General features: G+C 25.6%; 1 protein-coding gene across 1 annotated transcript in view; it reads left to right on the forward strand.

The window, feature by feature from the left end:
• Nucleotides 1-12,823, forward strand: part of LOC117178441 (probable ATP-dependent RNA helicase DDX43) — a 50,257-nt gene that overhangs the window by 21,535 nt on the left and 15,899 nt on the right. Inside the window, exons 4-8 of the mRNA XM_033369867.1 lie at nt 1,461-1,673; nt 1,765-1,891; nt 4,260-4,425; nt 9,714-9,956; nt 10,056-10,203. Of these exons, the coding sequence (XP_033225758.1) occupies nt 1,461-1,673; nt 1,765-1,891; nt 4,260-4,425; nt 9,714-9,956; nt 10,056-10,203 (897 nt within the window). The remainder of the gene's footprint in view (nt 1-1,460; nt 1,674-1,764; nt 1,892-4,259; nt 4,426-9,713; nt 9,957-10,055; nt 10,204-12,823) is intronic.

Below are 12,823 nucleotides of genomic sequence, written 5' to 3' on the forward strand. Positions count from 1 at the left end.
CCAATTTTTTCTCATTTTTTTTTTAAATTTTCCACATTCATTTTTGATAATTTCGTAAATCTTTCTAAATCTTTTTAAATAATCACTCGAAATTATCTTTTCAAAATAAAAATCATTTTCAATTTTCATAGGAAATGTTTTTTGATCTTCTGAAGCCATTAAAAATTCTTAAAAAGCTTTTAAATTTGTTGTTAGAAATGTGCCAAAATATAGATTTTGTTTTAAATTAGGCCGTGGGCTATTTAAACCAAAATTCCACAATTTTTTAAATAGAACAATTAAAATGCAACGTTCAAAATTTAGTTTGTAATATTTACTATAATCACCGATTTTAAATAAACAGTCAGATATTTCTAAATATTAATGAATTCTTATTTTTATTAATTAAAAAATTCCAAATTAAATGGTTTAAAAATTTAATATTTTAGAATAAAATAATACGTGAAATTTAATAAAAGCTTTTAATTATGAATATATTATTTTGATGTTATTTTAAAATTGAAAATAGTTTATAAAGTTTCAATCTAGTGTTTACATTTCTTTAACTAATAAGACTTTCCAATTAGAATATCTTACATAATTTTTAACGTTAGAAACTGGAAATTCTAAAATTGCAAGCAGATTTCGAAGCATCTGGTAAAATTAATTATTATTCACTTTTTAAATCTCAAAGAACAGTTCAATTTAAAAAATCACTTTTAATTCATATTGACAGTTAATCAACTAAAAATATTTGTTATTTAAAATCTTCGATTTCAAACGCTTCTAATTTTTTATGGCTAAAGTGTACTTAAAAGTAAAACGTACACTTTACAATTAAAATATAAAATTAAAAATTTGTTAAAGTGGAAGATTTTGAAAATACGCATTCTAAAATGAATTACATACATCAATGAAAAAGATCATAATTTAAGTAATTATTTAAAAAACGATGGAAATCACAGACAGATTTTAATCTATAAATTTGTCAAATTCTCTGTCGAAAAAATAAATTTACTTAAATTTCCCGGTCTCATAAGATTCCCGATTTTTGTTTTTTTTTTTTTTTTTTTAAGAAAAATATTTCTGTACAAAAATATGTTTTTTCATCTTATTATTAGATATAAATTCTATCTAAACCCATGTTTTCAAAAAATACTTATTTTTAGTATCCAATAAATACTTTAAACTCCGCAACAAAAATTGTTAAAACACTTTTATTGGAAATTAAAATGAATCTTTAGAATCGTACCTATTCTTTCTATTTCGGATTTTTGTTACCAGGTGCCGTATCGCAGTTTAACCATTCCCAATAGTGAAAAATTAATCTTTTTTGGTTGAAATAGATTTTCAAATTATAATCTGAAATTTTTAGAGAATTGTGAACATCATGTTTTTCGTTCACCCTTGAATAGAGACTCTTAACTACCAAAATTTTTGTGTGTTTTGTTTGTTGTTATTTTCTTCCATTTTATTGGCAGGAAGCGGCACAAAAGGAGAGGTGGGCGAAATTGCCCTCATTAAAAAAAAACTTTTACGTGGAAGATCCGGAGGTTGCGAACATGTCAGAAGAAGAAGTTGCGTTATTCAGGAAGGAAAATAACAATATTGAGGCAAAGCTTATGTTCGAAGAAGGACAGACGAGCGATTTGAAAGTACCCAATCCTGTTCAAACCTTCGAGCAAGCCTTTGGAGTAAGTTGAATTTAATAATGAAAGTAGTGCAGCAAAAGTGAAATTTTTGAGATAAAAAATATAACTACGATAATTATTAACTTTTCTACAGCCATATCCAGAGATTCTTCAGGAAATTTCTAAGGTTGGGTTTGAGAAGCCTTCTCCAATTCAGAGCCAAGCATGGCCTGTTCTTATGAGTGGGATGGATTTAATTGGCATAGCTCAAACCGGAACAGGTAGATATCAAGAAACATGAGAAGTGTTCGATTTTTTCTCGAATTTTTCTCTAATTCTCCACTAATGTCACTATTTATTTACTTTTGTTTGAAAAATATTTTTTTGAACTACTTCGCTATGTGGCTAAAATTAAATGACCGTCATTTGCATATAAATTTTGTGTTCTGAAATTTTTTTTATTATTTATTTTCATTCTTACTATTTTGTTCAAACGAAAAAAACATGAATTCTCAAAAAAAGAAAGAAATGTAATAGTTGATATTTTAATCCAAAAAAAAAAAAAATATTCATTTAAAATAAGAAACAGATGAATTGAACAAAAAAGGGCAAATTTTCAACAATGTAGTTAAATTTTCAACCAAAAAAAGATTAATTGTCAACAAAACAGTTGCATTTTTAAAGGAAAAAATGAGCATGCTACAAACCAGTTGAATTTTCATCCAAATAGTTAATTTTTCAATCAAAAAGAATCATTTTAAACCAAATTTATACATTTTTAACCAAGAGATTAATTTACTAGCAAAAGATAAGAATTTTCAACAAATTACTTAAATTTCTAACTAAATAGGTTAAACAATAAATATGAGGTTAGTCAAAATTTTATTTTATTAACTTTTAGTTTATATTTTTTTTCATTTCTAAATTTTGAATCTAAATAGTTAAATTTTTAAACTAAACATCAATTTTTTTACACAAAATTGAGTAATTAAATTTTCATCTAAGAGAGCTAATTTTTAATTCCAAAAACCAATTTTTTGTACAAAAAAGTTCAATTTTTTACGAAATAGGTCAATCTTCAACAAATTGTTGAATTTTCGATCGAAAAAATAAATTTCCAATCAAATAATTCAAATTTACAGTTGAAAAATTAAATTTAAACCAAACAAAAATGAATTTTTGACTAAAAATATGAGCTCTTAGGAAAGTAGTTCAACCGAAGAGTAAGATTTTCAACATAAAAAGATGAGTTTTTACTGAAAAATTTAATGGTTAATATTTCAACAACAAAATTTTAATAAAAAATAATAAAAATTTGTATTTAATCAATAAAAACGAATCTTTAACAAAATACTTGAATCCTGAACTAAAACAGATTAATTTTCCAAAAAGGACAAATTTTCGATGAAATACTACAACTACTATGGTATATACTAAATAGTTCAATTTTCTAGTAAATTGTTGAATTTTCAACCCTGCAAAATGTTTTTTTAAACAAACAAGTTTATTTTAACCAATAAGGTGAGTTTTCAACAAAGTAGTTTAATTTTCAGTTTAAAAACTTTATTTTTGACAACCAAAAAAAAAAAAGAGTTTTAAACTAAATTATGCAATGAGAATGAATTTTGAACAAAATACGTGAGTTCGAAATTAAAACAGGGCTATTTTCATCTCAACAGTTGTATTTTAACAAACAAAAAATGATTTAAAAAAAATACGAATTTTCTATAAAACAGTTAAGTTTTCAACAAAAAAGTTCATTTTCAACCGAAACTGATTAATTTTTAACCAGATAGTGGAGTTTTTAACTAAAAAATGTGTGAAAGAGATAAAACTCTAATGAATGTTAATAAAATAGTTGAATTAAAAAAAAGAGTTTTATTTGAAATTTCAATCATAATGCTTAATTTGTAATCGAAAAACACGAAATTTCTACAAAAGCGTTATTTTTTCTTAACCAAAATGTGTGACTAACTAAATTTTGTAATTATCAACAAAATAATTCAATTTTCAATCAAATAATAAAATGTTTAACCTAAAAATATGAATTCTTACCGAAAAAAATTCTAGTAGACGTTTCAACCAAAAAGTGGTAACTGTCTACCAAAAATTTTCTATTAATTAAACAAAAAAGTCCTATTAATTCAGGTCGCATTTAAATGAAAGAAATATGAAAAAGAGGAGAATAGGGGAAATAATGTGAAGCCTGCGATGTATAAACAGGAATTTTGATTATTCGTAAACTAAAAAATAAAATGTTAAATAAACATTGAAGTTAATTTGTAATGCTTTAAAATAAATTAAGTTAATTTTCCATTAGACACTTTTTGGGTTCGAACTATATACTTTTAAAGGTTTCAAAATACGTCTAATAGTTAAAAAAATAATGATACTATTTTGAAACTATTTAAAAAAAATTTTGACACTATTTGCACTGTTTTTTTTAATCTCTGACATGAGTCTAAGGCTTGCTTTTTGAAGTTTTAGGCTGCTCCAAATATTTTTTAATTCGACTACGCGATTCATGTCAAAGGTTCTCATTGTTTTTCTGATAATAAATTTCTGAATAAAATGTTTCAAATAGTCTTTAAAAATTTTTGAAGTATTTTTTCTCACATATTGAGCGTTTCTTTTATTTTTATTGTTTAGGGAAAACACTAGCTTTTTTGCTGCCGGCTTTAATTCATACAGATGGCCAGAATATTCCGCGATCTGAAAGAGGAGGACCTAATGTACTTGTTCTTGCACCGACGCGCGAGTTGGCACAGCAAATTGAAAAGGAGGTTTCAAAGTACACATATCGCGGCATCAAAGCGTAAGTTTCAAAATGTTCGTTCACGTTTTTCCAGGCTAATTTACTGGCAAAGACGAAGGTTTGTTCACTCGACTTTTGAGCTTACAGCCGATTTCAACATTTCAAATCTATCGGAAATTTTAACAAGATTTCTAGAGATTTCAAAGATTTCACAATAATTTTCAAATATTTTAGTTATAAAGACCGTCTGTGCGTTCATATATAAAATTGAATAACCACGATTCTTCAAGTGTACAATCATTTGTCCACTAGACCAAAAAACTGGAAAATGAATGGGAATTTGATGACACCGGGAAATGACAGTGAATTTATTTTTTTACTGGTATTTTAGAAATTTGTTGACAAAAACAAATCTGTCCGACTGTGATTTCAATAATTTTTCAATTAATTAGTTAAATTGTTCTCTTTTTTCTATTATGATATTCTGTTTAGATTGCACATTAATAGTGATTTTTTTAATTGAACTGTACTTTTAGAATTAAAAAGTTAATTATAATTGATTTTATAATATGATTCGGAATCAGTTCACAATTTTATAATTTCCAGATTTTAATGTTAAAAATTGAACTGTCTTCATTGGAAAGTCTTAGATAAACAAATTAATATAATTGGCCCACGGCCTAATTTAAAACAAAATATAGATTTTTACAAACTTCGAACAAAAAATTGAAAATTATTTTTTATTTTGAAGAATTATTTTAAAGCGAGTATTTAAAAATATTTGGAAAGATTTTTAAAGTTATAAAAATGAATATGGACAATTTTAAGGACATTTTTTTTTTATTTAGCAGGATTTAAAAAAATGGGAATAATTCGAATAATTTTGAAAGATCTTTAGACGTTCTGAAAAAGTTTCAAAAATAATTTAAAATATCAAAAAAGTAAAACAACATGTAGATTTTTCAAGATTTTGAAATAAAAATTTTGAAACATTTGAAGGATTTCTAAACTATTTAAAATTAAAATTATTTACTTTTTAAATTAAGAAGTGTTTAGCGTATAAAAAAAGATTAACTATTCCATTTTTAATATTTCTTAACTGCAAATTGCTGGAATTTGTTTAATTTTGAAAGTTTTTAAATTCAATGATAGATTATTTAATTTATAGCATTGCAAATGATAACGTGGATTTATATTTTTGAAACTGAATCTGCATATTTGATTTTAAATTTGTAAAATTATCTGCATATCCCTGTATTTAACTACTTTGTTAAAAATTCGTTTTTGTATGGTTTGAAATTTATTTTTTAACTGAAAATGTGTTTTTAGTTGTAAATGTGTCGTTTTTCGTTGGCAATTCATGTCGTGTTGAAAAGTCAACTTTTTGGTCCATAAACTGTTTTTGATTAAAAGTTAACATCCTTTTTGGTTGAAATATCAGCTACTATATTTTTCATTCAGAATTTATATTTTTATATAAAATGTTGGAAAATGGCTCGATGACTGGTTTGCTTCAAAAAACGAAGACTTTTTTTGGAAAGGTATCCATAAATTGCCTGAGAGGTGGACAAAATGTGTAGCCAGCGAGGGCGCATACTTTGAATAAAATATTTATCATTCTCTTGAAATAAATGTCTTTTTTTCTTGAAAAAATACCGGTTTCATATGTATACACCTGGTACATAGTCCTCTATATTCTAGAATATAGAATTTTCAAAAAATTTCTGAAAATATGGAACCATTTTACAGGACGTACAAGGTTTTAAAATATTTAAAAAGATTCCACGTTAGTTTGTAAGAATTTCAATGCTTTGAAGGGATTTTAGAACTTTCAGTGTATTTTAATACATTTTCCATGATTTCAGAAAATATCATCGAAAATCATGGAATTTTATAATATTTTAGTGCATTATAAAGATTTTATTCATGAGAAGTGAGGTATTTTGTAGAGTTTTAAAGATTTGAAGAGATTTCGAATTCCCTTTGAATTCTTTGAAATTATCTTGAATTTTATGAACTGACTGGAAGTTTTTTAATTCACTTGAATTTCTATAAATTTCCTCTTTTCTAATTAATTCAATGGATTTAAAAAGAAATTTTTAACTTTTTAATTTAATTGATCCTGGGGATCAATTGATAAAATGATTAAAGGATTTGAATTATTTTAACGTTTTTTTTTTTTTCAATTTCTTGGACATTTTCAAGAGCTTTAAAAAATTGCAGAGAAGTGTAAAGAATGTTACATTATTTGGATTATTTTAAAAGATTACAACGAAATTTTTTTCATTTCAGTAATTTAATGTGATTTGAAATATTTGTGAATATTGTAATAGATTTTCAGGCGTTTTCAAGTGTTTTAAAAAGTTGCAAGGGTTTTCAAAAGATATCAAAGGATTCGAAATATTTTAAGAAATTTAAAAAGGTTCCCAGAAATTTTTTATTTATTTCATTAGTTTGAAGGCTTTAACGACTGAAATATGATAGGATATTTTAAAAGATTCCAAAGAATTTTCAAGAGGTTTAAACAATTTCAAGGGTTTTTCGTATGGTTTCGAAGATTTTAGTAGATTTTCATATATTATTTATAATTCATTTGTAATTTGCCCTGAATTCTTGTTAATTTATCCTAAATCCTTAAACATTTTTTTGAATTCTTCTAAATTCACTCAATTCTACCCAGTTCAATTAAGTTTTCAATGTATTTGAATTGTTTTCATTTCACTTGATTTCTTTTTAAATTCAGGCTGATTTTGTATGAATTTCATCTAATCCTTCTCATCTCTTTTAAATTTCTTTATATTCAGTTAAAATTTCTTGTAATCAATCAAATTTTTTTTTCGATTCTTAGAATTGTTCAAATTTATTTGAATTCTTTTGAATTTATCTTGAATTGTTCTGTAATCATTAGTCACTTCTTGTGTTAGAAATTAATATGACATAAAAGATTTGAAAGAATTTGAATTTTTTGGAATTGACCCTGAATTCTGTTAAATTCTATGGAATTCTCTTGAATTTTTTTAATTTACTTGAATCCTTCTCAATTCATTCAATTCTACTTAATTCAGTGGATTTTTTTGAAATTTCACAAGATTTTATTTAATTGATCCTAAAGTCTATTGACCTGATCTTGAATATTATAAATAAGGTTTGCATTTTTCTAAACTTATTTCAAAGTTATTGAATTCAATTAAATTGTTTTAAATTGTTTTAAATTCATTTGCTTTTTTTAAATTTACCTTACATTGTTATGAATTTGATTGAATTTTTCTCTTTCATCTCAAATTCCTCTAAATTCAATCCAGTTTTACGGAAATCAATGAAATTTTTTATTTTTAAACATTTTTCCCAATTCATTTGCATTCTTTTGAATGTGAGCGTAACAAAAAGTACCCTTTGGTCTCTTATTGTTCCCATAGGGACTATGAGGCCTGATATTGATTAATATTTGATCAAATATAAGAATTTAAATTTTTTAAAGAAAATTATATAAACAAATTCCAAAGTCTGAACCTTTCGCGTCGACAATTTTTTTGTTTGCACTAAAAATTTTTTAAGCTGTTGGACGAATGACTGATAGTCACAACAATATTTTTGAAGTTAACAATAACCATTCTTATAAATAATTCTCTTGACAAAATATTCAAAAGGTTTTATCAAATTTTAATTTTCTTTAATCGCTATAATGGCTACGGATATTCCTAAAGAAATGTATCTTTGATAATATTTAGTCAAATATAACAACTTAAATGCTTATAAACAATTTAGATAAACTAATTCCAAACGTCTCTTAGTCCAATGCACATATTTCTGAAAGAGAATATTGAAACAACTGAAAGTTTTGAAAACAAAACATAACTCTGGATACCATGGCTACGGAAAAGAATTCTATTTTTCAATTGTTCATTTGAAGGAACCAGATTTTTTGTGGCGTGAAACTGCCAAAATTTGAAATTTGTTGTCTTGTTTGTTTATAGATATTCACATTGATACATTTTACTAAATCTTATCGAAGATATATTATTTTCAGGAATATCTGTACCCATTCTGGCCATCAAAGACAATTTAAATTGTATAAAATCTTAAGTTTGAATAGTTTGTCACAAGAATTTTTATTAACAGTAGTTATTGTTAACTTCTCTAATATTTTTTTATTAGCAGTCATTCGTCCTTCATTTCTATGTGAAAGGGCCAACATTTTACATTTGTTTACCTAATTTGTTTAGAAAAATTTAAATTGTTATATTTAATCAAATATTATTAAATATTTATTATTTTAAGGAATACCTGAAGTCGTTCTGGCGATTGAAGGAAATTATAATTTGAAAAAATCTCAAATTTGAATATTTTTCCACAAGAATTATTTATAACAATGGTTATTAGAAACTTTTAAATTAATTTGGTAATTAAATGTCATTTCTACATTAATATGAAGCACTTCCAGCAACAAACAATTTTTTTTACAAATAATATCTTAACTTTTACAATATAAAACCTACAAGATTAATAATATTAATGAAAACAAAATTTTGTTTCTAAATGCATTTAAACACTTTTTACTTTAATTTTCAAATGAAAAAGATAAATCTTCAACCAAAAATATGAATTTTTAACCAAATAGTTAGTTAAATTTTCAATCCAAATGTTCAACCAACAAAAAAAAACGAATTTCGAACAAAATAGTTTATTTTTTCATAAAAAATAATTATTTTTTAAACAAAAATATAACGGTTTTAGCTAAAACAATCAATAAACAAAAATGAATTCTCAACAAAATAATTCAATTAAACTCAATTTGCAATTAAAAAAATTAATTTTAAATAACAAAAAACGAGTTTTCAGCGAAATTCTTGTATGGTCATCTCACCTCATCAAATTCTTTGAATTCCCTTGAATTTTTCTGAACTTATTTCAATGTTATTGAATTCAATTAAGATTTTTAAATTGTTTTTATTTCATTTTTTTTAAATTTTACCTTAAATTGTTATGAATTTCATTAAATTCTTCTCTTTTATCTCAAATTCCTCTAAATTCAATCCAGTTTTACGGAAATCAATGAAATTTTTTATTTCCAACGATTTTTTCCAATTCATTTGAATTCTTTTGAATGTAAATTGAATTATTCCGAAATCTGCTGAATTTCACCTGAATTTTACCTGAATTTTTCCTGAATTTTTAACCCTTTGAGCGCGAAAAAGTACCCTTTGGTCCCTATATTTTTTCCCATAGGGATTGTGAGGCCTGTTAATGTCATAAATTTTAAGAAGAGCACAAATTAAAAATTATCGCCAGTCTACTGCTAACGAGTCGAATTTGCAGATTGAAATGTTCTCTTTTAATTTTTTTTTAAGTGTTTGCGTCTACGGAGGAGGAAGCCGAAGAGATCAAATAAATATGGTATCAGGTGGAGTTCAAATTGTGATAGCGACACCCGGAAGGTTAAATGACTTGGTCCAGGCTGAAATCCTGAATGTTGAGTCGGTAACGTATCTTATTCTTGACGAAGCCGATCGCATGTTGGACATGGGCTTCGAGCCTCAAATTCGTAAGACTCTCTTGGATGTGAGGCCTGATAGGCAGACTGTAATGACCAGGTGACTGACTTGTTTTATTTCTTTGAAATTAACAGAAAATCGGAAATTTTAATCGAATTGTGTCTTAATTTTTCCAATCTGTTGAATTTTTTCTTTCAGCGCGACTTGGCCCTCGGGAGTCCGGAGACTTGCGCAGTCTTACATGAAAAACCCTGTGCAGGTTTGTGTAGGAACTCTAGATTTGGAAGCCGTTCATTCCGTGACTCAAACCGTGATTATGACGACTGAAGATGAAAAAGTTGAAGTTGTAAGTGTCTTTAGTCTTTTTAAAGTTATATTCTTAGGATAAAATTTAATCTGGATTATAATATTTCCCCTACTCCCCTAAGTTTCCTCCTATTTTTTCCCTTTTCGCTTTAAATATACGATGCTTTAAAATAAAATTGTTCGCTTTACATCTACAAAATTAATTTAATCCTTTAACGTCACATGAAAACTTTTTGGATGTACTTTCTTCGAGCTTATTTTTCATCATGAAAAATCTGAGCGAAAAATTCTTGAGATACATTACCTGCTATTTTCGAGGTCGCTCTTTCCAATGGTGTCATTCAAATTGTATGAAAGCTGCGTTTTTAAGATTTTTTTAAAAAAACAAAGTAAAAAAACGCAAAATTTTTAGTCTTATTTTTTTCAATCCAGATTTTGACCTTCTTATCGTTATATTTTTTGACTATAAATCATGCTAATATACCAAACTAATGACAAAAAACGAAATACTCTACTTTTATATTTAATATGCATGTTACACATGGTTTCCAAGGTTTTTGCGGTCTGCCATTTTGACTTGAGCATATAATTTCCTGAGACATAAATAAATAGGTCCAGGAAAAAAATGAGATTTTATATTCCTAGAATCATTTCAGGAGAAGGATGTTACGTTATATTCTACGATTACTCAATCTTGATAATTGTGCCGTGTAACCAATAATAATTTTATAAAATAATTTATGTTTAAAAATAGTGAAAACGTTGTATTCCAAAAGCATAATTCTGCGAAAATACAATTGGATAATACCATACCTTCAAAAAACCTTCAGAGCATGTTAGTATGCTATATTATGACACGTATTTACAATACAAAATCTAGGTAAAATATACCAAATAATAAAACTAAATATTTTACACACTTCCTTCCATAAAATTGATAAGTCTGGCATCAACCTCGAAAAAATTCAATTTTTTTCATATTTGTTTAAACAAATTGTTTAAAAAAAGATGTTTCGCATAAAATAATATGAAACCATGCGTAATATGCATATTAAATATAAAAGTAGAATATTTCGTTTTTTGTTATTAATTTTGTATAATTATTTAAACAATGGATATCGATTATACATGTTTTATACGTATTTTTTGCGTAGATTATAATTTTGATTGCAATTTTGCAAAAATTCGATTTTTTTGAAAAATTTGTTTGAACAAATTGTTTAAATGAATTAATTTTGCAAAAATAATAACAAATTCGTAATCAGCATCCAAAAAAATGTCGATAACCATGTATATCTTGCATGTTGGTTGTAAAAAGCATGCTCTAATCAAAGATTTGAGGTACTTCAAAATTTGCAACAATTGCAAACAATCATGGACGCGATTAGCATGATTTATAGTCGAAAAATATAACAATAAGACGGTCAAAATCTGGATTGAAAAAAAATAAGACTACAAATTTTGCGTTTTTTTTACTTCGTTTTGCAAAAAAATGTTTAAAAATGCAAGTTTCATACAATTTGGATAGCACAATTGGAAAGAGCGACCTCGAAAATAGTAGTTAAGGAATCTTCAGAATCTTTCGCTCAGCTTTTTCATGATGAAAAATAAGCTCGAAGAAGGTTAAAGGGTTAATCAAAATTAGAATAATAATGAGAGGAAAACTTCAGGAATTCAAAAAATCTTACCTGGAATTGTCGCGGAATTTTTATATACCTGGAAAAACCTGAAAATGTCGGGGAATTTTGTTTTTGAGTCAGGTAATTGTTGCACTAAAGTGTTGAATTATTTGTTTACGTTTACTTTAAATTGCAATATAAAATTGAATAACAATGGTTCTTTATTTGTTAAAGTAGCTTTGTATTCGTGTATTTTACAGTAAAATCTTGCATAGTTAGAAATTAAAATTATGTTGAAAAGTCATCTTTATTTGTTGAATTCAGTTGAAACTTTAACTATTTTTTTGAAAATTCGTTGTTGTTTTTTTTTTTTTCGTTGGAAATTCATCTCTTTGGTTGAAATTATTCTTCTTGGTTGAAAATTCTAGTTTTTGGTTTAAAATAAAGATATTCCAGTTGAAGATTGATTTTAGTTGAAAATTTATCACTTGGACTTCAAATTGAACTATTTTGTTGAAAATTCGTGTTTTTTTTTGGTTCAAAAATAATTGTTTTAACCAACAATGTAAATAAATATTTCAATTTAATATTCCATCATTTTAGTTGGACATTTATCTCCTTGGTTGAACATTCGTTTTTTTAACTAAAAATTTTATTATTCAATTGTTTTTGGATAATTGCTTTTTTTTAGTTGAAAATTCATTTTTTTAACTATCAATGTAAAAAACTATTTCAATTGAATATTCCATCATTTTACTTGGAAATTCATCTCCTGGGTGGAACATTCGTTTTTTAACTAAAAATTTATTATTTAATTTTTTTTTGATAATTGATATTTTTTTAGTTGAAAATTCAAGTGTTTTGTGGAAAATTCGCCTTTTTTACTTCTGATAAGGGGACCTGCTCTACCAATAACCTTTTTACCTTAATTTATTCGTTTATCTAATTCCTCATCTATTTTCCCGTCCCTAGTAAATAAGCTACCAAGGTATACGAACTTATCAACTTGTTCAATTCTCTCATCATTTAATAAAATATTGC

This window comes from Belonocnema kinseyi, chromosome 8 (genome assembly GCF_010883055.1).
Source record: "Belonocnema kinseyi isolate 2016_QV_RU_SX_M_011 chromosome 8, B_treatae_v1, whole genome shotgun sequence".
Classification (NCBI taxonomy): Eukaryota; Metazoa; Arthropoda; class Insecta; order Hymenoptera; family Cynipidae; genus Belonocnema; species Belonocnema kinseyi.